Source organism: Lotus japonicus, chromosome 1 (genome assembly GCF_012489685.1).
Source record: "Lotus japonicus ecotype B-129 chromosome 1, LjGifu_v1.2".
Classification (NCBI taxonomy): domain Eukaryota; kingdom Viridiplantae; phylum Streptophyta; class Magnoliopsida; order Fabales; family Fabaceae; genus Lotus; species Lotus japonicus.
Genome location: NC_080041.1, coordinates 119652413 through 119678995, shown reverse-complemented (window position 1 = coordinate 119678995; position 26583 = coordinate 119652413). Strand labels below are relative to the sequence as shown.

The 26583-nt window shown below is 34.7% G+C and overlaps 1 protein-coding gene, 1 long non-coding RNA gene, 7 other non-coding genes and 1 pseudogene across 19 annotated transcripts; 4 read left to right on the top strand and 6 right to left on the bottom strand.

The window, feature by feature from the left end:
- The first annotated feature begins 5460 nt into the window (after positions 1-5460).
- LOC130729847 (uncharacterized) lies at positions 5461-17601 on the top strand. Of its 11 annotated transcripts, none has more exons than XR_009016139.1 (6): positions 5461-5812; positions 6819-10979; positions 12068-12383; positions 12543-15688; positions 16087-16310; positions 17195-17601. It is a non-coding gene; the product is annotated as an uncharacterized LOC130729847 (long non-coding RNA). The 11 variants fall into 11 exon arrangements; XR_009016141.1 differs by having other exon boundaries at positions 5470-5812; positions 10842-10979; XR_009016142.1 differs by lacking the exon at positions 5461-5812 and having other exon boundaries at positions 5819-7175; positions 10842-10979.
- On the bottom strand, positions 6072-6292 carry LOC130734954 (small nucleolar RNA U3). Its single transcript, XR_009018286.1, has one exon. It is a non-coding gene; the product is annotated as a small nucleolar RNA U3 (small nucleolar RNA).
- Positions 6969-7071, top strand: LOC130734705 (U6 spliceosomal RNA). Its single transcript, XR_009018064.1, has one exon. It is a non-coding gene; the product is annotated as a U6 spliceosomal RNA (small nuclear RNA).
- Positions 7867-8087, bottom strand: LOC130734959 (small nucleolar RNA U3). Its single transcript, XR_009018291.1, has one exon. It is a non-coding gene; the product is annotated as a small nucleolar RNA U3 (small nucleolar RNA).
- Positions 11228-11447, bottom strand: LOC130734957 (small nucleolar RNA U3). Its single transcript, XR_009018289.1, has one exon. It is a non-coding gene; the product is annotated as a small nucleolar RNA U3 (small nucleolar RNA).
- Positions 12218-12320, top strand: LOC130734704 (U6 spliceosomal RNA). The gene has a single exon (XR_009018063.1). It is a non-coding gene; the product is annotated as a U6 spliceosomal RNA (small nuclear RNA).
- On the bottom strand, positions 14864-15059 carry LOC130734818 (U2 spliceosomal RNA). Its single transcript, XR_009018159.1, has one exon. It is a non-coding gene; the product is annotated as a U2 spliceosomal RNA (small nuclear RNA).
- On the top strand, positions 15550-15652 carry LOC130734696 (U6 spliceosomal RNA). Its single transcript, XR_009018056.1, has one exon. It is a non-coding gene; the product is annotated as a U6 spliceosomal RNA (small nuclear RNA).
- LOC130734963 (small nucleolar RNA U3) lies at positions 16426-16683 on the bottom strand (annotated as a pseudogene).
- A 497-nt stretch (positions 17602-18098) lies between the features above and the next one.
- LOC130729846 (U11/U12 small nuclear ribonucleoprotein 65 kDa protein) lies at positions 18099-24685 on the bottom strand. Its single transcript, XM_057581687.1, has 11 exons — positions 24392-24685; positions 23227-23298; positions 22774-22989; positions 21629-21710; positions 21322-21507; positions 20850-20999; positions 20592-20762; positions 20199-20286; positions 19919-19977; positions 19195-19260; positions 18099-18780 (listed from the first exon to the last, which is right to left on the bottom strand). Exons 1-11 carry the CDS (start codon positions 24559-24561, stop codon positions 18703-18705), a joined length of 1338 nt encoding a protein of 445 aa, XP_057437670.1. The 5' UTR covers positions 24562-24685; the 3' UTR covers positions 18099-18702.
- Between the last annotated feature and the right edge of the window lie 1898 nt (positions 24686-26583).

Here is a 26583-nt window from a genome sequence, read left to right as displayed (position 1 = left end):
TAAACATGTTAAATATTGAAATTAGTTAATGGTTGAATGCTTTTTGTAAATATATATTTTGGAATTTACTTTTTTTTCGAAAGAGAAATATATATATATATATATATATATATATATATATATATATATAGGGAGCATATCAGGTGAGAGGAGTGTGCTATTGTGAGAGGTGAGAGGATTCAATAATAACCATCTGATTAAAATCAACGTTTAGGATTCAATCTAACTTTACAGATGTCATGTTCTTCTCTCTCATGGTAACATTTTAATCCCACGCGCGTGTTCTTCTTCCTTATCGAGTATCGACTCCCCTTCTTCCACGATTCCATTGCCAATTTTCCACCTTTGCCTTTCTCATCGACCTTGTTCTTGCTGTCACCGTGACACCGTCGCAACTCTCTGTCACCGACGCAACTCGCGACCTCCGCGAGGTGGCTGCGCCGCGCTCCGCCGTGTCCGGAGTTCCATCACGCACCGGCTTTGTCGCCACTGCCCTTCGCCGCTGCTCCTCCCTCGATCTCGTTCTCTGCTACTGCCAAGCCAGCCAAGGTTCCCCTCTGCCTATCTCAGGTCCTCTCTTCCATGTAGGCTAGGGTTCAATTCGTGCTCAGGTTTGAATCTGGGCTTTCATGCTGGGTAATTGTTGAATGCGCAAGTCAAAACAGAGGAGAAGAAGAAATTTGAACGTCGTTTGAGAACCTCATAATTTCTCAAATCCCTTAGTTACAGTTCTTCATCTATCTTAATTGAAATTGCATCTTGATACACAAAATTGAAAGTGGGGCTTCATGGATTCGTTGCTGATTGGGGATCTTTGATTTCTAAGCATAATATCATCATGATTTTGAGTATACTGTTTGATGAATTGCAACCCACATGGTGGGAACTGGGAAGGGGAAGCTGCAGTGTAAAAAAGAAAGGGAACGGGAGAAAAAGGAGATGCGCGTGGGTTAGCAAAATTAGAATCAGTAATGTGACGTGGAGTACATTAAATTTGATTAAATCTGAACCATTAATTATAATCTAACGGTTGTTATTGATTACTCTCATCTCTCACCATAAACAACTCTTCTCACCTGATATGCTCCCTATATATATATATATATATAATATTAGAGTGTTGAGAAATATCTCCTCTCAATATGGGTATAATAACATAGGAATTTACTTTTGAAATCTGAAATGATTATGCATGTTGTTTAAATTGACTATAATGTAGTTTTGTGTTATTTTAAAAAATATTTTTAAATTAATTTGTGATTTTTCTTAATATTGATAGTAATAAAAAAAAATTGAACGTAATGATAGAAATAAATTATTGATGAATATTTTATGTCATTAACTATATTATTAACTTTTTTTTTGAAGAATAAAAAATTATTGGATTAAGAGAGTCAAAGTACAAAATCATAGTGCCAATTGGTTCAAGGATGAACCTGGGCGCTATGCCAAAATAGAAACCATCCCTACATGTGAAGGGGTTCCTAAAACCAGCTACTGAGTGCAGAATACAAGTAAGGAACTAGGAGTACTAAACTTTACACCCTGAGCAATTTTTTAAAATTCCCTATTCTCTTCTAGCAGAACCCAAATAGGATCATGACCCTCACATCCCAAGTTTGCCAACTATTAATTATTAACTGTCAACTTTTCATTTTCTTACACAAAAAAAAATTATTACGTAGTACTTAAAAATAGTTAGAATATCAACTATAAATCATAAATTGAGAGAAAAAAAATTAAGAAACATATTTATATGTAGACAATATTAATAATTTAAATTAAATAGTAGTAAATATAAAATTTATTAATGAACAATCTAGAAAAATAGTTTCAAAATTAAATGAATGTCTCTGGAAGATATTTATTATTAAATATACTGCATGTGTGTATTATTTGAAAAACATAGTAGTAAAAATATTTTCTCAAGTTTTCTTATGTTATTAATAATATTTTCTTTTTCAGTTTTTTTATATTTCAGTAACATCGTTGATTTACATAAAGAGAATTCGAATACCAATGTATCCTCACAACCGAAAGCCGTGAGATTAATCTCTCGCCCAAAAAAAAAAAAGAAAATTCGAATACAAGTAATTTAATGCATCAAAAAAACTGTAATACTATCTATTTCGATGTCTAAACACAATACTTTTTTCTGTTATATTTATATTTAAGAAATATTTTAATATTTATTATTTATATAATTACACTATAGTAATTTTTATATAATATTAAAAAATATCGTAAATAAACCCGTGCAACGCACGGGTATAATATCTAGTGAGTATGTAAAGCTGCAAACTAAGAGATGATTTTCTTTTGATGCACTGACTGTAATTTATTTGCTTATATTTTGAACCAATCAAATTTTAAATTCAAATTCATTTGACCTTTAAAGCCGTTATATTTGAATTGAGTGACTCTGATCACATTCATAAAGTTAAGTTGCCCAGCTCCTGTATTTTTTCTTTCAAAGTCAAATTATGTTTGGATCACCTTGTCCTCATGCATCTCTCTTGCCTTCATTTGATTCCTTATATTATATGGTGGGGACCTTTTGCATTTGAGGAGGCAGACAAAGAGAGACTGAAGGTCATATTAGCTGAGTTTGCTTTCTAGTGTCAATTATGCTCACGTTGCACCACCTCAGCTAGGGTCCAAAGCCAGCAATAATAGATTTAGGTCCCATGTTTTGATTTGGTTACACATTGAACCTTTTATGTAACGCTGAATTTGTTGATGTATGTTTTTAAGATATTTTTACAAACATGCTTAGTATGTGTTCTATTTTCGTTACATTAGTTAAAAAGTACTTTAATTTATTTCAAATGTATTATGAGACATAAATGTTAAAAGTATTTTAATTTTTATTACAGAAATCTAAACTTACTCTTACACATGCATCCTGAGCTTACAATTCTCAATTCTGCAAAAGTGATGATACATTTTCAGTCTACAAATTATAATCCTTTTAAGAAACTTTTAATAATTCAGTTTCTTTACAGCTCTGAGACAGTGTCATTCTGCTTCCATGTGCACCAGGGGTTTTATGGGGGTTAACGTTGCAACTTTTGTATCTATGGATCAGACAAAAACAACCACTTAATCAGTGGTTCCATCTTTGACTAAACCATAAGATTTCAAGATTAAAAGGGGTAATTTGAAGGTACATTTGTAATGGTATATATATCATTGATCGCTTCAATATGGATATAGACAACATTGAATATCTTGCTGAGCCTTGTGACAGAGGGCATGATGCGTCAACACAATGTTATGTCGGTATAGATTTGGAAGTACGAACCATAAGAATCTTTGGAATATTTCCATAGAAGCAAAAATTTCAATTAACATCTTACAAAAATACAGATTGCTTTAGAAATTTTTATTTAACATGATCAGAACAAAAAATTGAATGAACTACAAGAGTCGAAACAGCAATAATGTTACTTACACACCTCTCATTTGAGGTGGAAGAGGTGGAATGAAGAAAGAGATAAGAAGAAAAGAAAAAATAAGAGAGAGAAAGTATGAGATGTGATAGATGATAAGATGAGAGAGATAAAAATAAAAAGAGGTGGAAATGAAGCGTTTAAAAAATGAGGTGTGTATATATCATTACTCAATATAATGAATAAAGTAGTATCATACCTTAAAGCACACTTACACCTTGCAATATGTGAGGAAAAAAAAGAGAAAAATGTGTGATATGATTAGTGATGAGGTAGGAGTAAAAGTGAGAGTTAAGAAGAGAAAGAGAGTGAAAATGAGATGATTAAAAAAAAAGGTATGTCTGAATCAAAATCTATTATAATAGAGTGTGTTTGGAGCACATCAAAAAACTCTTCCAATTTTCCTAGGAAAGCCAAATTCTAAACCAAAAATTGAAGTAACTACAAGAATCAAAACAGCATCATAGTGTTTAACAGTAAACATCATCCCTCACCCTAGAGATAACTGTTTGGATATAAAAAAAAAAACACTAATTAAAACTTATTTAACACATTTTCTAATAGATAAACTTCAATACGCCTCTATCCAAACATGTTTGTACCAAAAAAACAACTCCTTGAATAAGGATAAATTGAAGATTTTTAATGGTGTAGCAAATTTAGTGAATGATTAAAAATTTTAACTTAACAATAGTAGTGCTTAAGAACAATGTACAGTGATACTTAGCCCTTGATATATAGTTGAAAAGAAAATGGGGAGAATGAGAAAATGTAAAAAAGAAGAAGATTTAATTGTGTTTAATATGAGAGAAACATGAAGAAAACTACAACAGAAAGAAATGTAATGTTCTATCACAGCATGTTTGGTTAGAAAGAAAAATGAAGAGAAAAAATGGTTACTTTTTAGTGTTTGGATCATTGGATGTGACAAGAGTACAATAAAATTTTGTTTTCGGATAATCAATTACCCGCAAATTTAGAAAACAATAATCAAAATCTATTATATGATTAAATAGGTGAACTTTTTGAAAAAAAAATCATTCAAAGTTTGATCAATTACGATAATTTGATATTAAGTTTTCATTAAATTAGGAAAGATATTGATGCAAATAAAAATCAATTCATCTATGAATACTTTCCAATATTGATATGAATCAAATCTCTTGTATTCTTTATTTAGTTATTCTAAATTGTTTCCATATTAAATCATTATATCTTCTTCAACCATGATTACCATAAATTGCACTTTTGAATTATAGCATAATGCACAGTTGAAACTTAAAAACAAGAGTTTAATAACCCATATAATTTTTTTCCACACATTCAATTAGATTTTATTAATTTTTCATGTTATAATTAAATTTTAAATTTAAAAATATTTAAAATAGAAAATAGGGATATGATTGAATTCAACCAATAATAAAAGTATCGGTTTAGTGGTAGACATGCTAGATCTCCGTAATGATGATGTTACAAGATTGAACCTTAGAAAAATCATTTGTTATGAGAAAAATCATTCCAAGTTGTAACAAAAAAAAAAAAGGTCATAGTTGCCTTTTGAAAAAAATAGGTCATAGTTTATAATTCTACGGTGGTTGGTTCAAACCTACATGATTCTTTTTAGTTTTTGTGTAAGATACTGCATCCAAATTTTGTGAATGAATTTTTTATTGAGAGAGCTTAGTTTTATCAGAATTTGAAATTTGAGACTCAAACATAATTAACTAACTCTGATAGAGAATAGAGAATGCATGTGTTAAATCAAAGAAAATAAAATTTGGTGGACAAATAAACTAAAGACAACAACCTTGTCCCAAATACTTCATAAGCCAGGATTAGAGTTTTTATTTTATTTATAATAACCTTTTTCTAAGTTGGGTTTTCAAACTATAATGTCCATTCGATCAATGGGCTTTCTATTCTACCTCTCACAGAGTCATAGGCCTTTTTTCTTTTGACAATGTCCTAATTCACTTTTTTAGCACTGAAACTGTATTTCGACAAAGAAAAAAACTAAAAAGCACTTAAAAATGTTATCCTTTCAACGTGGCGATTTTTCTACCTCAAGTAGCTATCCAAACTTTCTCTTCACTCAATGCATCAATGGAAAACTGATCACTTGAACCGTTTGATTCTCCATTGTGCAATTTTATTTGCATGTTGCATGATCAGGCATCTTCTTGTTTCTTTTTTTTGTAAGTTTTTGACATGATCTCCTTTTTCAGTTTGTGGCAAAGGGAAACTCAAGCAATCCTCAAGGAGTGTGATTTTGAGCCACATTTTCACTAAGAAGAACACAACAATCTCCAATGAGGCATGCAAGTGAACAAAATCGTTGCTTATGGTGCAGAGGGAAGAAGGTAATTTAGCACCACAAAACTTTGACTCCAATCAAAATTTTACTTCTGTAATATCCTTTGCTGTGTTAGTTTTTTCTTCTTTAAGTAGGAAATAGATTTACTTCTAGTTTGTCTTTTGCTCTTGTTTTTTATTTATTTAGAAGAACAAAACTTGTGTCTTATCTCAATCAAACACTCAACTTTTTCAAAAAAATAAAAAATTCGACCTCATTTATTTTCTGTAAATTTTAGCAAAAATGGAAAAAATAAAAAAGATTTGGGTCTGTCAGACAACCGTGTGACCACCCCAGCCAGTGGATACTAGCTGAGAACGATCCTCTACTGTTCATTTGGTGAACCCGAAGGTTAGCCAGTGAACTGTTAATCACGCTCTGATCACACGGTCATGGTTCATCAACCAGACTTTGGTTCCTGTCTCCTTAGAACTCAAGGATACAGTTGTACGAGCCTATAGAACAGATCCTGTTCAAGTAAGGTCGTGACCAAATGTCTCTATGTACCCGTATATAAACATTAAGATATAGTTTGGTGCTAGCTGTGTGGGACTTCATGCGGTTATCCTGGTTATTGTGACTTTTGTTGTGTAACATGATGTCACTATGCCCTTCATGGCATTGCAAAACGTTGGAGAAATTCATCCAAATTCCCATGTATTTGATTCCGAAGTTCTTGAAATCTTATATAAATGACTCAAAAAGGTAAAACTTTTGAACTGGATTGAGGGCCAATTAGAAGGTTGGGAAATTAGAGGCAATAGATAGATTTATATAGTATTGTGTAATCAAAGAGGCTAGAGACTCTCCCAGCTCTGTCCTTTGGGGGAGTGGGAGATCGATGTTGATCATTCAACCAAGGAAAAGTTGAAACGTTGCTGTTTTCCAAGGCTCCACGTATTCTTTGGTCCTAAAACTATAATTTTGATAAAGCAAACCAAAACATTTTGAGAATATCTATGTCTTCCTCACTTCACCGTTGTTCTTTCTTGCATTCCCACAAAACACGGAAGAGCTTGGATGCATGCTGTCTGTTGCTGAGGCTGAGCAGAAGACTTGTGTTATTTCGGTCTGTTTTAGCATCGCAGGCTGTCTCAAGTCCCACATCGGTTAAACCTGCAATAATACAAGTGTTTATAAAGAAGCACCTAGCAGTAGAGTTTGTCCCTTCGGGGATATCCGATAAAATTGGAACGATACAGAGAAGATTAGCATGGCCCCTGCGCAAGGATGACACGCACAAATCGAGAAATGGTCCAAATATTTTTGTCAATCCATTCTTCTTCCCCTGGATTTTATTTGATTTTGATTCTCTCATGAAACTTGGATATTTCTACTCCCTTTTATTTAAACTGAAGCTGCAGAAGAGTGTAAGTTTTATTTTCTCTTTGAAATTTGTCATTTTTCCTGGATAAATTCTAAGCATTTTCCAGTTCTTTTTGTATCATGTTTTTTCCTAGGGTTCATGAGGGGTGAATACAGTTTTTTATTGATAAATTACATGATCATAAGCTCAGCACACAAAATTACAAGTTGTCATTTGGATGCTATTTTTCATCATAAATATCAACCTATAGGATTCAGGAAACTTTGATATGGTTGAAATGCATGTTGACTTTGGATGACATGGAAAAATGATATATAAAGTGTTTAAATTGCTTTATTGAAGAATATCAACATGAGGTACTTTTGCTGAGTAAACTAGTTGTCAACTTGTCATTATAGTACTTTTGGGTTTGGTTTGTTAAATACCATTGGCTACATATATGCAAACTCATGCTGCAAAAGAACTAGGAAAGAAATTTATTTGGGTGTGCCTTTCACTGCTGAGTTGCTTGGAAACAAAGAGCACTCTATCAAATCCCAAGTTGAAGGCGCAAATGTGGGCAAATAAATTTTTGTTTTTGTTTTGGCTCTCTTATAATCTTATTTGCTTACCTTTTTCTGTTGCATCATATTTTTTCAACAGATGTGCTTTTCTTCCTTTTTTTTCTAAATAAATGGAAAAGATTTGGGTCTGTCAGACAACCGTTTTTTTTCTAAATAAATGGAAAAGATTTGGGTTTGTCAGACAACCGTGTGACCACCCCAGCCAGTGGATACTAGCTGAGAACGATCCTCTACCCTCCAATTGGTGAACCCAAAGGCTAACCAGTGGACTGTTAATCACGCTCTGATCACACGGTCATGGTTCATCAACCAGACTTTGGTTCCTGTCTCCTTAGAACTCAAGGATACAGTTGTACGAGCCTATAGAACAGATCCTGTTCAAGTAAGGTCGTGATCAGTTATATCACCGTGTCAATATATAAACCTTAGGATATAGTTCGGTTCTAGCAGTGTGGGACTTTCATGTGATAATCTGGTTGTTGTGACTTTTGTTGTGTAACATGATGTCACTATGCCCTTCATGGCATTGCAAAACGTTGGAGAAATTCATCCAAATTCATTGTTGCCATGTATTTGATTCCGAAGTTCTTGAAATCTTATATAAATGACTCGAAAATTTTAGGTAAAATGAGGCATCAAGTGTCAGCCTCGTAGCAGCTATATAAGCTTCAAAATGGAGAACAAAAATATCATAAATTTCAATTGTTTATAGGATAGTCCTAGCATTATCCATTAGCCATAAGAAAGCATAAAACCTTATTCTTAGAACAAGAATTCGATACACGTGAAAGTAACAAGGTGGAATAAGCCATGGTGGTTTGGTTTGGTGTGAAAGCAAAACTAAACACCGATGGTTTAGCCATAAAAATTAGAAAAGTGGATCAGTAATTATGAAAAGTAATAAATCAAGAACAATTTTAATCTTACCAACAATATTACCCAGATTTCTTAAGGTGTTAGGTAATTATTTGTTGTGTCAATTCAGTTTAGTATCTTACATGGAATATCATTTGGGTTAGATCATTCTCACCAGTCGCCAGAGAGAGAGAGAGAGAGATTTGAATTTGGAGTTAATTATGCTGATAATTAGTAGCTTGATTTGAGGGGTTGCTATAGTTATGATTGCAAGGGATGGGGATATTGACTGCTGAAGGAAGTGTGTCCCAAGTCTTTTGGAGGAACAGGATTTGATGAGACTAAACCGAATTGAGAAATGGTCCATGTAAGATACTAAACTGAATTGACACAACAAAACCCTAGCAAAAAAAAAAAGACACAAAAAAGAACGGGAAATTGCTTAGAATTATTCCAGAAGAAAGAAATGTCAAATTTCATAGAGAAGAATGGAATATCCAAGTTTCATGAGAGAATCAAAATCAAAATTAATTTCTTTCTAATTTGGTGACTGGATTTGATGAGAAATGGCAGACATTCAGGTTCATGAGGGGTGAATACAATTTGTTATTGCAAAATTACATGACCATAAGTTCAGAACACATAATTACAAGTTGTCATTTGGATGCTCTTTTTCATCATAAATATCAACCTATAGGATTCAGGATTTTTTTATATGGTTGAAATGTTGACTTTGGATGACATGGAAAAATGATTTACCTGGTCTCAAGTATTTGAATTGCTTTACTGAAGAATATCAACATGAGGTACTTTTGGGTTTGTTCCGTTTGTTAAATACCATGGCTACATATATGCAACTCATGCTGCAAAAGAACTAGGAAAGAAATTTATTTGGGTGTACCTTTCACTGCTTGGAAACAAAGAGCACTCTATCAAATCCCAAGTTAAAGGCGCAAATGTGGGCAAATAATTTTTTGTTTTTGTTTTTGGTCTCTGAATTGCTTAGCTTTTTATGTTGCATCATATCTTTTCAACAGCTGCGCTTTTCTTCCTTTTTTCTAAATAAATTTATTTTTCTAAGAAAATATTGACATTGTCCCGATGTTGAGTTTCTGTCTTATATGTTTTCTGAATTTTCTTTAAGCACATTGTTTTATTCATGATTGATTTATCAGTCTTAAGTTAAGGGGTAGCTTGTGTTTTCTAGTCATGAATCATGATGTATTTGGAGCAATTCATCTGGGTTGATATGTGCTAGAGACAATGTAACATTGAATACTGTCATGTTCTGAATTAGGATACAAACCAGATGAGTATTAGTTTAACTCCATCTCCATGTCCAAGGCATAGCCTGAGTTTTTCATGAGTAAGTTGTAATTTATTTTAACATAAATTACTTACTCCCTATACCACACATTGTTTAAGATATAAAACTAATTTAAAATGAATCATTAGAATATTAATACCTTCATAACTTCTGTTGCTTTGCCTTGAGGGAGGAAGCTGGTCTCTTTGTGTCGCTTTAGCTTTGCATGTGATGTCTTACTTCATCTCATGTCCCACACCAGTTGAGCTTAACACATTATTAGTGCTTATAAACACTAAAGCTTGCTCCATAGTCCATAAACTTGGAACGATAGAGAGAAGCTTAGTAGTTTTCTTTTTCTCATTCAAAGTTGACATTTTTTTCTTTCTTCTGTAATAATTCTAAGAAATTTCCAGTTCTTCCTATGTCATTTGTTTTTCTATAAATTTGTGTTCAGTTTATTATCTTAGCATTTGCGTAAGATCTCACAAGTGGGCAGACGTATTGAGAGAGAGAGAGAGAGAGAGAGAGAGAGAGAGAGAGAGAATGGATCTTTGGAGTTAATTGTTCTGTTAGTTAGCTGTTCAATTTAGGGGAGTGATCAAGTCATTATAATGACAGCAGGGGATGTGATATGAGAGGTTGTATGCTACCTAAATACTTTGATGGTTTCCTCACATCCATAGTAATCAAGGATTTAGTGTAAAATCTTAGGCTGATCTAACAGAAAAGAGGCCAATCTCATTATCTATATGGCATTCCACTATCTGATGAAAGGCTGTAGCTTAGTGAAAGGGGCTACAAGAGTACATAAGACATAGAATTGATGGAGATTTTCCTACCTCATATAGCTATCTTATCTACCAAACTTTTTCTTTACTCAATGTATCAACGGACAACTGATATCTTGAACCGCTTGTTTCTCCATGTGTGCAATCTTCCTGTGTTTTTTGTTTTTCTCTTGTGACATGGTCTCCCTTTTAAGTTTGTGGCAAAGGGTTTAACTCAAAGCAATTCTCAAGGAGGGTGATTTTGAGCCACATTTTCACTAAGAAGAACACAACAATCTCCAATGAGGCATGCAAGTGAACAAAATCGTTGCTTATGGTCCAGAGGGAAGAAGGTAATATAGCACCACACAACTTTGACTCAAATCAAAATTTTACTTCTGTAATATCCTTTGCTGTGTTAGTTTTTTCTTCTTTAAGTAGGAAATAGATTTACTTCTAGTTTGTCTTTTGCTATTGTTTTTTATTTATTTAGAAGAACAAAACTTGTGTCTTATCTCAATCAAACACTCAACTTTTTCAAAAAAATAAAAAATTCTACCTCATTTATTTTAGCAAAAATGGAAAAAATAAAAAAGATTTGGGTCTGTCAGACAACCGTGTGACCACCCCAGCCAGTGAAACTAGCTGAGAACGATCCTCTACCGCTAATTTGGTGAACCCGAAGGTTAGCCAGTGAACTGTTAATCACGCTCTGATCACACGGTCATGGTTCATCAACCAGACTTTGGTTCCTGTCTCCTTAGAACTCAAGGATACAGTTGTACGAGCCTATAGAACAGATCCTGTTCAAGTAAGGTCGTGACCATAACACTCAGTGTGTCAGTATATAAACCTTAGGATATAGTTCGGTTCTAGCAGTATGGGGCTTTATGTGGTTATTGCCTTTTGTTGTGTAAAATGATGTTGCGGTGCCCCCCATGGCATTGCAAAACATTGGATAAATCTGTCCAAACTCATTGTTGTCATATACTTGATTCCGAAATTCTTCAATTCTTATGGAACTGACTCGAAAATTTTAGGTAAAATGAGGCATCAAGTGTCAGCCTCGTAGCAGCTATATAAGCTTCAAAATGGTGAACAAAAATATCATAAATTTCAATTGTTTAATAGGATAGTCCTAGCATTATCCATTAGCCATAAGAAAGCATAAAACCTTATTCTTAGATCAAGAATTCGATACATGTGAAAGTAACAAGGTGGAATAAGCCATGGTGGTTTGCTTTGGTGTGAAAGCAAAACTAAACACCTATAGTTTAGCCATTAATGATGCATAAAAGTGGATATAAGTAATTTTGAAAAGTTGATATAAATCAAGAACAATTTTAAGCTTCCTAACAATATTACCCAAAACATTTTGAGAATATCTATGTCTTCCTCACTTCACCGTTGTTCTTTCTTGCATTCTAACAAAACACGGAAGAGCTTGGAAGCATGCTGTCTGTTGCTGAGGCTGAGCAGAAGACTTGTGTTATTTCGGTCTGTTTTAGCATCGCAGGCTGTCTCAAGTCCCACATAGGTTAAACCTGCAATAATACAAGTGTTTATAAAGAAGCACCTAGCAGTAGAGTTCGTCCCTCCGGGGACATCCGATAAAATTGGAACGATACAGAGAAGATTAGCATGGCCCCTGCGCAAGGATGACACGCACAAATCGAGAAATGGTCCAAATGTTTTTTATTCTCTCATGAAACTGGGATATTTTCACCATTTTATTTAAACTGAAGCTGCAGAAGAGCGTAAGTTTTCTTTTCTCTTTGAAATTTGACATTTTAATTTTTTTATCCTTCTGGAAAATATTTTAAGCAATTTCCAGTTCTTTTTGAGACAATTTTTACCCTAGGGTTTTGTTGTCTCAATTTAGTGTAGTATCTTACATGGAATATCATTTAGGTTAGATCTCACAAGTGGCCACAGAGAGGAATTTGGAGTTAATTATGCTGTTAATTAGTTGCTTGATTTGAGGGGTTGCTATAGTTATGATTGCAAGGGATGGGGATATTGACTGCTGAAGGAAGTGTGTCCCAAGTCTTTTGCAGGAACAGTGAAATTTCTTTCTAATATGGTGACTGGATTTGATGAGAAATGGCAGACATTCAGGTTCATGAGGGGTGAATACAATTTGTTATTGCAAAATTACATGATCATAAGCTCATAACACATAATTACAAGTTGTCATTTGGATGCTACTTTTCATCATAAATATCAACCTATAGAATTCAGGAAATTTTGATCTGGTTGAAATGTTGACTTTGGATGACATGGAAAAATGATTTACCTGGTCTCAAGTATTTGAATTGCTTTACTGAAGAATATCAACATGAGGTACTTTTGGGTTTGTTCCGTTTGTTAAATACCATGTAAACTTTTGATAGAGAAATTGAAAGGATCCAATCGAGCACGGTTCAAAAGAGTCAAAATTTGTAGGAATTGATAAAACTTTTTTGACCAAAAGTGTATCCTGTGGTAATCAAATTCACCTTTTATTTTTATGATTCTTTTAGATAAAGAAAAAATGGTATGTTACTGCCATTTTTTGGACCGATTAAAGATCCCGAAGTAATATTTAAACCCAATGATTCAAGGAAATTATATATATGCAACTTATGCTGCAAAAGAACTAGGAAATAAATTTATTTGGGCACCTTTCACTGCTTGGAAACAAAGAGCACTCTATCAAATCCCAAGTTAAAGGCGCAAATGTGGGCAAATAATTTTTTGTTTTTGTTTTTGCTCTCTGATTTGCTTAGCTTTTTCTGTTGCTTCATATCTTTTCAACAGCTGCGCTTTCTTCTTTTTTCTAAATAAATTTATTTTTCTATGAAAATATTGACATTGTCCCTATGTTGAGTTTCTGTCTTATATGTTTTCTGAATTTTCTTTAAGCACATTGTTTTATTCAAGATTGATTTATCAGTCTTAAGTTAAGGGGTAGCTTGTGTTTTCTAGTCATGAATCATGATGTATTTGGAGCAATTCATCTGGGTTGATATGTGCTACAGAGACAATGTAACATTGAATACTGTCTGTCATGTTCTGAATTAGGATACAAACCAGATGAGTATTAGCTTAACTCCTTCTCCATGTCCAAGGCATAGCCTGAGTTTTTCATGAGTAAGTTGTAATTTTTTTTAACATAAATTACTTACTCCCTATACCACACATTTTTTAAGATCTAAAATTGATTTAAAATGAATCATCAGAATATTAATATCTTCATAACTTCTGTTGCTTTGCCTTGTGGGAGGAAGCTGGTCTCTTTGTGTTGCTTTAGTTTTGCATGTGATGTCTTACTTCATCTCATGTCCCACTCTAGTTGAGCTTAACACATTATTAGTGCTTATAAACACTAAAGCTTGCTCCATAGTCCATAAACTTGGAACGATAGAGAGAAGCTTAGTAGTTTTCTTTTTCTCATTCAAAGTTGACATTTTTTTCTTCTTCTCCAATAATTCTAAGAAATTTCCAGTTCTTCCTGTGTCATTTGTTGTTCAATAAATTTTTGTGCTCAGTTTATTATCTTAGCATTTGGGTAAGATCTCACAAGTGGGCAGAGGTATTTAGAGAGAGAGAGAGAATGGATCTTTGGAGTTAATTGTTCTGTTAGTTAGCTGTTCAATTTAGGGGAGTGATCAAGTCATTATAATGACAGCAGGGGATGTGATATGAGAGGTTGTATGCTACCTAAATACTTTGATGGTTTCCTCACATCCATTGTAATCAAGGATTTAGTGTAAAATCTTAGGCTGATCTAACAGAAAAGAGGCCAATCTCATTATCTATATGGCATTCCAGTATCTGATGACAGGCTGTAGCTTAGTGAAAGGGGCTACAAGAGGACATAAGATAGAATTGATGGAGATGATTCTTGTGTGAGGTTGGGGGAAGACAAGTATATTATGCTGCAGTAGGCATTCAACGCGGCTATACATGAAAATTTGAGTGTACTTTACTATAAAGACTAACTTATTCATTTTCCTAAGTTATTTTCACATATTTTATGAGGATTGGTTTAATAATTGGAACTTTTAATAATTGCGGTTTACTTATTCATTTTCCTAAGTTATTTTCACATATTTTCTGAGGATTGGTTTATAATTGGAACTTTTAATAATTGTTGTTTTATAAGAATTAAAAATCTTGAACTAGGATTGGTTTAATAATTGGAACTTTTAATAATTGTTGTTTTATAAGAATTAAAAATCTTGAACTAGGTTTGGTGGGGTGCGCCAGGCCCTTGCAGTAGTGTAAGGCATGGGCGACGCTCGAAGATCCCAATAGCAAGCTACTGCGGTGGACCCTCCCCCTTAAAAAATTAATTTAATATCGTGTGAGCCATTGGCTCACATATCAGATATTAAACTGATAAGAACAGATACTACACTTGATCTTAGCCAAAAGGCCGAGAAAGGTATGCTTCTTCCACAGCCATGTCTTTGCTTTTATATCCAATGTATGTGCTTTGATAGTGCTGCACAGCCAATGTGGGACTTGAAAGGTGATGCACTGAGAAACAGAAATACATGATACTATACTCTTATAGCAAGTGCATAATATGGCATCTGCGAGCCTGTTTGAATTATTCTTTCCAACTCTCTATGATGCTATAATCTTTTCAGGTTAGGGGTCTTCTTTTGGTAGCACTTGATCAAGATCCCAAGGTTTGGATAGATACCGGTGCTTGTAGACTCGTCAATTGTGGGTGTCTGCATTAAAGAATATGAAACTGAGGATATTGCATGCTATGTGGTCTGGTTTGTTCTGGCCTTCTAACACTCTATAGCAGATGCATGCTGCCCGTTGAGGCTGTGTTATTTGGGTCTTTTTTTAGCATTCTCCAGTCCCACATCGGCTAAACCTGGAACAATACAAGTGTTTATAAAGAAGCACCAAGCAGTAGAGTTTGTCCCTTCGGGGACATCCGATAAAATTGGAACGATACAGAGAAGATTAGCATGGCCCCTGCGCAAGGATGACACGCACAAATCGAGAAATGGTCCAAATTTTTTTGACAATCCATTCTTCTTCCGCTGGAACATACAGTGTAAGTTTTATTTTCTCTATGAAATTTGCAATTTCTTTCTTCTGGAAAAATTCTAAGCAATTTCCAGTTCTTTTTTGGCGATGAAAATATTGACATTGTCCCTATGCTGAGTTTGTTTTCTGAATTTTCTTTAAGCAGACTGATTTATGAATTCTAAGTTAATGGGTAGGCTTGTGTTTTCTAGTCATGATGTATTTGGTTTTCCCCGTGGGAAAGGCTTAAAGTTCTTTAGATGTATATCTGTTTGTTCTGTTCAACATTTGTATTGTATTTTGCCTATTCTGTACTCTAATTGAGCCACTTGTTGTATTTGTTTTTAACATACCACATATTTCATATGTTGCCTATACTTTAAAGTTTCTTTAGAGTTGAGCCTATATGAAGTTTCTTTATCCCAGAAAATTGAAGAGACAGCTTAAGGGAACTACAAGGATTTCTTTGCTAACCTTGGTTGCAAGAAAAGACTAATTGACATGATCTCCTTTTTAAGTTTGCGGTTATGGGAAACTCAAGGTCAAGAAGTGTGATTTTGAGCCACATTTTCATCATGAAGAACACAACACAACAATCTCCAATGAGGCATGCAAGTGAACAAAATCGTTGCTTATGGTGCGGAATGAAGGTAATTTATCACCACACAACTTTGACTCAAATCTAAATTTTACTTCTGTAATATCCTTTGCTGTGTTAGTTTTTTCTTTAAGTAGGAAATAAATTTACTTCTAGTTTGTCTTTTAGGCCTGTCAGAGAACCGTGTGACCACCCCAGCCAGTGAAACTAGCTGAGAACGATGCTCTACCGTTCATTTGGTGAACCCGAAGGTTAGCCAGTGAATACTATTCATTTGGTGAACCCGAAGGTTAGCCAGTGAACTGTTAATCACGCTCTGATCACACGGTCATGGTTCATCAACCAGACTTTGGTTCCTGTCTCCTTAGAACTCAAGGATACAGTTGTACGAGCCTATAGAACAGATCCTGTTCAAGTAAGGTCGTGACCAGATGTCTCTCCGTGTCCGTATATAAACATTAGGATATAGTTTGGTGCTAGCGGTGTGGGACTTCATGTGGTTATCCTGGTTGTTGTGACTTTTGTTGTGTAACATGATGTCACTAAGCCCTTCATGGCATTGCAAAACGTTGGAGAAATCTTCCAAATTCATTGTTGTAATACATTTGATTCAGAAGTTGTTGAAATCTTCTAGAACTGACTCAAAAGTTTTATGTAAAATGATGCAAAAAGTGTTAGCCTCATAGCAGCTGTTTATAAGCTACAAAAATAGGGGGAAAAAGTTGACATAAATTTCAATTGTTTTGTACCTCCTTTTCTCTGTTTTTCCTGGTTGAACTATTATAGGAAATTGTATGATAGCAGATAGTATCCATCTGCATTGTGAAAATTTCAATCTTCTTTTGAAATTTTATCTGTTACTAATCCATATCCTGAAGTTATGGACTTTCCAGTGCTTTTGGATTATTTACATGTAGTGAATCAATGTTTTTGCAGGTCATCCCATCCCATCCATCTTTGATCTTTCCAGCCATTTCTTCCAATGACAAGTTCAGAAAGGGACCAAAGCGAGACATTTCCGCCCTTTCTCTGACAGTTTTGACATGCTAAGTATTGTGATCATCCCATTGAAGAAGTTGATGTTCAAACCCAGTTGAAAGACATATTTGATGACACTTGGATGGTTTGCAAGCGAGTGGCAAACTTATCATTGAACAACATAAAATCACACTTAGACTGTGTATTCAATCTCTCTTCTACATTCTCCCCCCTATATGAATAGATTATCATGTGAAATTGAATTAGGCAAAAATTAATTCTTCCTCTGTCTCAACTCTCACGTGATGCACTTTGTTGCAAGGGGTTAGAAATATGAGAGGACTTAATTAGTGTGGTTATGGAAAGCTCTTATAGCCTTAGATCAAAATCATGGATTAAAATTAAAATACCCGATTAATGAATCTTGTGAGTATATCCATCACTGTATGCCCATACATAATACATTAACACAACCAAAATTGCAAAAATTGGTAGCCTTGGGCCATGATGTACAATATTTATCTGGAAATCCAAATATTGTTCATAAATCATAAGCCTAATACTTGCTCATTAATTGAATGTTTTAATTTTAAGTCATTTTTATCTAATGGCTCGGAAGACTTATTTTCATTTCTTAACCCCCAAAAAAAAACCCTCTTCTATATGATATGGTCATTTTCATTTCTTAACCCCAAAAAAAACCCTCTCCTATATGCTATGGTCATATGGGAACAAGTCAGTGCAGGAATACTTGGGAGCTGTAAATAACTTGGCCTTGTTTGGATTAATTCAAGTGATTAGTGTTTGTCATTTTGAAAGAGCTTCAAATATTTGTTAAAACAAATAGCCTTGTAAAAAAAAATCAATAAAAAACGTTTCCAAATTAATGGATATATAGGTCGAATGACATATTGATACACAGATCTAAATTCAATGTAATGTACAAGATGCGGAATGAGAGAAACACCAAATGGACCAAGTGCAGCTCCAAAGCTCACATTGCTGTTTCTGGAGCCAAGTCAAGTTCCCTAATTTGCTTTTACAGAGAAAATGAACCTAGTACCATCAAAATTTCTCTATGCTTATTGCTTAATTTAACCAAGAGGGTCCTTTAATTTGTGTCTATGATGACAGCAATACTCTCAGGGTGCCTTTAGAGTCTGGGTTTCCAAGTTCCAACGCCTCTTGTCAGCAACCTGAACTAGATTCATCTAGCATGCAGACTAGTTTATCTCAGCATCTCACTCTAACAGGGCCAAGGAGAATGCATGTGTAAGCATCCATTTCACAACCATTCTTGAGTGTTGTCCAAGCTTTGGTGTTATCTCTCCCAGTCAACGAATGAAAAAAGCATCATTAGCCATCTGTTGCTATACATGTATCATGTGATGAGCAAACTCACAATCATGTGCCTCTCAAAGCAAAAACATTGGAATGCATCCCTTCCGTGTCGATCGATTTTAAGTTTATTTGGCAGCAGCAGGATTCCGACCAAACTGAATGATCATTGGCTTTCCTTTAAATACATGCCCATTCACTAGATTCTGCAACCAATGGTAATATGCAATATAATAAACAATTGATCAACCTATTCTTATCAACACATTTCGTTAAAATTAAGAAGAATATTATTAGCATTCCACACTACACATGCAGTTGTAACAAACTCCCCAACATTGATTTTCCATTTCAATACATGGTGAAAAATCATGCTAAGCTAAAATCACGGTGACAAAAACAACTTCCCTTGAATTTTGTGGCTGTCCACCGTGATTTTAGTTTCTCCTTACTTTTCTACTGTGTATCCAAACATGCACTTTGCATATTTTGCAAAATTATAAGAGAAGAAAAGAGATTGCAATACGAAGGCAAGAAAAAACTGAATAATCATCTTGAATAAATCATAGTATTTGTTTGACACTTGAAAGAGGAAAACCAATCTCATGTGAGAAACATACCAGAGCATGATGAGCCAACTCAGTGGAGGGGAATGTTAAAAATGCTTGACCCCTCATCCTTCCTTCCTGAAATAAAAAACTAGCTCTTAGTTTCAGGGTTCACAGATAAGCTGCTACGCACAAGACTTTCATGGGGGTAATATAATTGAATAAGCACTCTGGATCAAGTAAACCCCACCAGTGTGTTATTCAACTGGATCATCTTATACCAAGTTAATATTTATTATGGATCTATTTTTGCACAACAGTGTTAGAGATATAATATAAAACCACTCATGTGCCTTGAAGACATATGAATGCTTTTATATTATTGTCATACAACAAATTATCCCAAAAGCTTAAACTTTTGGGTAAAGGCCACACTGATACATGGAACATTCCACATTCCCATCTACCTTTGGACAGTGCACATGCTCACCTACCTAATATGAAATTTAACATAAAAAAGGGGGGATGACAGGATCATACTCTAGACCACTTGGTTATAGAGGTTTTGATACCATATCACATTGCCATTCTACTAATTAAAAAGTTGAATCTCAAAAGAAGGTAGGTGATTGTGTGCAATGTCCACATTTTAATCCTAGATGGCTCTTGTGTAAGGGAGTGCGTTAGAAATATAGTGTAACCATGTGTCTTCTCAACCACTCAAACTTTTGGAATGGTCAGTTCATTACAAACAGAAAGAGTAAAACTTGATAATAGAATTATCAAGATGTTACACCTGCATCAGTTTGACTTGAAGACCAGACTTTGCATCCTCAATATTTCCAAACAGGGACCCTGTGTCAATTCAAGAAAAATCAGGTAAGCAGTGGAATTACCATTCAATTCATCATCCAATAATTGTATTATGAAATTCTCAAACTATTTCAATATTTCATTTGTTTTTGGCGCAGGGGGAGGGCGAATTCATTATATTCCATTTTTGGGTAGTAGAGCATTCAAATTGCAAGATAAGAGTTAAACAAAACCAGAATCCAGTGGAAGTCTTGAGAGCTCACCAAATATAAAATAGAAATCATCAGCAATCACATCCTTTGCCAGATTTTTTATATACAACACGGGAGCAGGATTTCCTGGTGTATAGTTCTGCACAATCCATCAGTTCAAAAACATAAGTCACATAAACATATGATTGTGCACTGCAGAAGCTCTCATAAATCGAATTATTCGCACACTATTAAGACATGTAAAATCCCAACAATACAATGCATCAGATACATTTAAAGATTATTCACTTTACAGAACTCAGTAGTCCAGAAGAAAAAAAGAAGGAAATAGCAGTAGTAATAAATAATGGTAAATTTTATTAGAAAGATCAAGAGCGAACTCTCCCAATTACAAAGAAATGTGAATGCAATACTTCCGAAAGTGTAGATATTGGACATCCATACCTTAAACATTGGAAGAGATAAGATTTCCTCAGGAGGCAACTTTCCTCTCTCTAATTCATCAGGAGTCAAAAATTTGTTAGTATCTGGAATATCGTTTTCTGGCTCTTGTAAGTCTTGCTTCGTATCATCATCTTTATGTTCATTCAGGGTTGCTTTGGGAGCAATTTTTATCTGTAAATCATGAAGACAAAAAATAAGCTAAAAACAATTTTAACATGCTCCTAGAAGGCTGAAACCAATCTCTAGGAAAGAAAATACCTTTAAGACGGGGTTCTTTTTTATCATTGGAATTTCTTTTGGGACCAAGGTGGCAGGCTTTACTCCAACAGACTCATGAGCCACATCTTTATCAATGGCAGGGCCAACGATAGTCTCACGCCGAGCACGCTTTCGTCTTGCTCCATCTTCCTAAAAGGCTTTCATTAATTTCCTTTAACAATCAAATTTTACCAAATGATAGGAAAAAGTATCACCTATTGACAACATAGTTTACAGTTTTATATTCATTTACACAATATTATTATGCTTCAATAAGAATTTTCTCAAACTGCGGCAACAGGAAGGTACAGTCTAAGCACATTGTGAGGTCAGAAAGATATTTTACAAGAAATACTACATTAAGGAAAAGCATACGACAAGAAATCTGTGCCTTATATGCAATTACACAAAGAATTAAGCAAGAAACATGGGCTCCAAAAGTTTGATCCCAAGGAAGCAGTGAGCATGTTACCTCATCTGAAGATTCCATCTCCGATTCATCACTAGACAGCTCTGCAGACTGAGGTTTTGCAGTTACAGAAGGATGAGGAGGAGGCACAGGTGGTGGTGGGGCTGGCACCTCTGGCGGTAATGGTGGTGTGGGCAGTGCCATACGGAATGGAGCCGGAATGTTCATTTTGTTCATCAAGTGCAGAACCTATATTAGAGAGCTACAATCAATATGATTGGTTCTGTATAAAATGAACACTCACAAAATGCTACAGGTGGTGAAAAAGAAACTAGTAAGTTCTTGCAGCCTCATTTTATACTGGAATAACCTGAGTGTAAAAGCGGGGAACGGCAATAAGAGCATTCACAATGTTGGTCAGTATATTTCCATCAGGTGGAGGGTATGCATACCTGAAAAACAAGTTTAATTGGACTATATGCAAACCAAACAAAATGATTCTACGCTGAAAAGAGGCTTATACAAACTTAATCATCATGCATAGCAATTTCCATGATCAATAACAGCATACACGATAGAATTAGAAAACATGTGAATTGTGAAATACTACGCATTCCTTGGCACACACAAATACACACACATTTTCTTATTGCATGAATTTTATGTGGATTTAACTAAAAATGAGAGTGGGTAGAGTTTTTTTTTTGTAGAAAGAGAGTTCAAAATTCACCGAATAAAATAAGTGTGTTAAAAAGAGTGCATCTAAGAGTGTGTTGCTAGAATAACTCTACTTACTATATTTAACGATCTCAAATTTATTTGATGTATTTAGCAGCTTGACACTAAAAAAAGTAACTTCACTCAATAATAGTTACCTAATGAAGTAACATGCGCTTAAGCTATCCATAGTTATCATCTTAACTTTCAATCCGAAAAGGCTCTAATAGCTACGGCACTCAATGGGCAAAAATAATTACCAAAAATCTAGATCATTGATATCATAAATGAAAGAAAACAAATATACCCATTGAAAAGTACTGCATGTTGTGATGTTACAATGACATTCTGCACTGCCTAAAGATTATTCTAGACTCACATCTCACATGTAATAAAAAACACTCAAACAGAAGTACAGAACAAGATTAAGTGAGTACAAAAATTCAAAAGAAGATGAAGAGAGATTAGGGAGAACATATAGAATATAAACTGCTTATCCATGAAAGTCATTCTCTGTTCAAGACATATATATTGTCAAGCCAAATTTTACACCAATAGATCTGTGGCACGAAATTCTCGGAATAACTCTTTTAAATTGATTCAAGAGTCAATCCCATCAACCTCAACAACATATGACCATAGAATCATTTACAGTAACTCCTTCTGTATTCATTTCATTTCATTTTGTTAAATCATCTACCATATTCACACACCAGCAAGCAGCCCTTTAGATCCTATATTCCTATTGCAACAAAGTAACAAGCACTAATAGTTGCAAAGTAAGAAATAGAAGCATACTCAAGATGAGGAGGAAATGGATAATCAACACCAAGTCTATCAGCAATTGGCTGAGGAGTAGGGAGGCCTGCTGATTTTGTATCTTCATCAACAGATTTGGTTACATTTACCACTGATGTTTTAGAGTCCTTTCCTTGCTGAGCACCACTACTTTTTTCACCATTGTCAATTGGGTTAGCTCTCTCTGCTGACAAGACTTTGCCAAGAAATCTCAACCTGGAGAAGCAAATCAAGTAAAGCATTTAGTTTCTAATGAATTCATCTTCAACTCAAAAAGAATTTATTGGTATGTATTCTTTATAATACTGTTGCAAAATCAGGGAGCATTTAGAAAGGATATCACTAAATCAAAATAGATCACTAAAAACCAAGGGCATCTCTTCAAATATACAATCAATTTATTCCAATAAATTGAAACTTTATAAAGTAAGCAAATGATTCAAGAAATAATACCCATTTAGTTGACGCTGTGCTTGAGACGCCAGCATATCATTTTTAAAATCCACAAAAGCACAATTCCTCAACCTGCATTCAATCAATCAACTATCATTCATACATCATTTGACAGTATTCACAAACACAAATACATTGGATCAAACATTATAAAATGGTCAAGTGTCAATCAAATCTTCCATGACATTAAATAAAGAACATTTAAGAGTAACTTGTAGTTGTAGTTGGAGGCACCCACCACCAAAAGACATAAAAGCAAGGTTCAAGCAGCACAGTTTAACAGTGGGCTATTAGCCTGTTAGTAATTGAGTTAATAAAAAACTCAAAAAGCTTGTTTATGTGTTAAAATGTGTAAAGATAGCTGTTTAGTAATTAGACTTAGACGGGTCTGTTTGCTTTAGCAGTGGTGGGGACGCGCGTACTGGAAGAAGCTACAACTGGGAGCGTCCGGATCCAAGCGGTGGAGCCGCGCGTTTGGCAGTGGAAGCACCCACCCAAACAGGCACTAAGCAGTTAATTCTTACTGCTTTCTGTTACAAGCTAGTTACATTTCTGTTTGTAGTTTTTCATCTAAACAGTTTTCTGTTATAAACTACAGTTATAGCTATCATTTCCTTTAGATCCTTAGAGTTCTAACCGTGTAGTATATTATGTTATAAGTAGCTACTGTTGTATTAATCAAGCTAAGGCCCCGTTTGGGAGAGCTTATTTGAGCTTATCTGATAGCATAAGTGCTTATGCCAGTGTTTGTGAGAGCTTATGCAAACAGCTTATAGCCTATCATAAGCTGTTTTGAGCTTATTTTCATAAGCTACTCATGATAGCTTATGAAAAAGAGCTTATGCTTATATATAGTTTATTTTCAATTTATTTTAATAATTTTTTTAAATAACTTAAAGCGCTTATGTCGCTTAATTAAGCTGTTTTCCCAAACGGGACCTAAGTAGAATAATGAAATTCTAAGCTCCAACGTAGCTTCTACTTCTCAATCTTTCACTAATTCTTCGATTCTCGATATGATATCAGAGCTTAATTTAATTCATTCATTGATCATTCTGCCACCCCAAAAACATACCACAATTCTGTCACAAACTCCATATATGAACACAAACACATATACTATGAAACAAAGGGATCAAAACACAGAAAATAGAAATATCAATACCTTGCAGCAGAGCACGGGCGAACGGAGGAAGCGTTGTAATGGGACAAGAGTCGAGAGAGTGTGTCGTGTGGAATGGCTTCAGGAAGGTGCTTGATTATAAGGGTAGCGGAAGGATTTGACTCTGCCATTGTTGTGCCTGTGCTTTGAAATCCAAATTGGCTCTCAGCCATGGATTTTGAGATCGAATTTTCACCGGAATTTGACGGCGCGACGGTGGTGTCGTCGGAGACGCAGTCACGGTGGTGGTCGCTCACGATTGGGGTTTCCGTTTCACGTTCGTCTTTCAGTTTCTGATCTGAATGTTAGGGGAGGCTGGGCCTCTTGGGCCTTGGCCCACCATTTAATTAGGTTTGTTTTTTTAATTGGCATTTGTGTTTGGTCCAAATATTCAAAAATATCCCAAAAAAATTTAAAGAACAAAAAAAAACTAAAAAATACTTGATTCTAAAAATCCTCGCTTAATTGTAATTAACTTTTTTGTAAGTTTACTGTACTACAGCTAGCAGGCCCTTGTATTGCATATGAAAATTTGTTTGGGCTCTGTACATAGCATTGATGTCTCCTTACTCCCCTTCTTAGGCGCTCCATAATAAAAACTTTTTTTAGGGTAAAAGATATATTTTGAAAGCTACGATATTTTGCATAACAGATTAGAGGTGACAAGTTTTTGTAAATAAACATTGTAGGGTGATAATATCTTCGATGTGTGTTATAGGCTCTCACATCAATTTGGTTTCAAATATTACTTCTTATGAGTTTTTTAATGTTTCTGATATAAATAAATATTAGAGCGGCTTCTATGATTTACACTTCTATGCATTGTCACGTCGTGACCATGGTTGGACGAATGGGTACTTGAATGGGTACAAATTTTATTTAGTTCTTCAGACTACTTGATGTGATACTTGGACGAATATCCACTTTTTTCTTGATAATGTGGAGGGCTAAAGCCCCAAACAAACAAGCTAGACAACTCTAGAAACATCAGTTCCCATTACATCGTGACTAAGAAGGGGAGTAAGGAAAGGGGGAATATCCTCACTGTCAAAAACTACATTCTGGATGTCTTGCCCAAATTTTGCAAGAGTCAGCACAATTATTGACTTCGCGGAATATGCCCTGGAAGGAGATGCTCCAATTAAGGGAGGCCATACGAAATATTCCAGCTACCAGATCAGCACAAACATGTTGGATGGGGTAGTTAATAACTATTAGCTCAAAAGCTACCCTCGATTCAAGCTCCACCTCAAGGTCTTTGATGCTTATGATGAATGCCCACTTTGGCACAACATATCCTCCCTTAATCCAAAATCTCACATTGCTTCCCTTCGTCATCAACATCATTCTCACAATGTGAAACATTATTCTCATGAGCAACCACATATGTAGAACGAGCACTCTTCAACTTTCATATTTTCTCCTATAGGCTTCACGAATTCTCCATGAATTTTACATCTCTTCAAACGAATGGCGCAACACACTACATAACGTATTTTCCTCCTTTGATCGCAACCTCGACTCCTTTTCTTCTCTTGACCGGAAACTCAACTTCATTTCCTCCCTTGATCAGAATTTTAACTTTGATACTACTTATTGGGAATCAAGAGTGGCAATTAATAAAAGCTTATGACTTTGTTTACCGTGAACTAAGAAAAAATTTGGTTCACAAATTATAATTGCTTATTTGCAAAATAATTTTAACACTTGAGAACCATATTGTAGATAATATATATTCAATGTTACACTTTATAACAGTAATAACATGACTAATAGGTACGCCTATTTTTAACATGGTCCACAATTGAATTATTGCCCATAGTAGGTCATAAGTTTAACCAAAGACTTTTTTTTCTCTTGACCAAGATATCATTACAGCCGGTAGTCGTAAGACTAATCTATCGGCTCACAACCAACGCACCAAGAAGTTTTTCCATTTACAAGAATTGTAATTCGAACCATCAACCACTTGGTTAAGAGATGAAGTGCTGAGCTCACTAAAACCCACCCAAACACTTTACTTAAGTTCTTATGTTATAATTAATTAAGATACATTAATTAAATTCTTCCAGTTGCATCCTCAATCGACAATGAATTTTGTACCAAAAGACATTCAACTCCTTGTACAACTTGCTTGATAGTGTCTTAATTAACAAACATGATGGTTTCACAGGGAAACTCTACGTATGTTATTA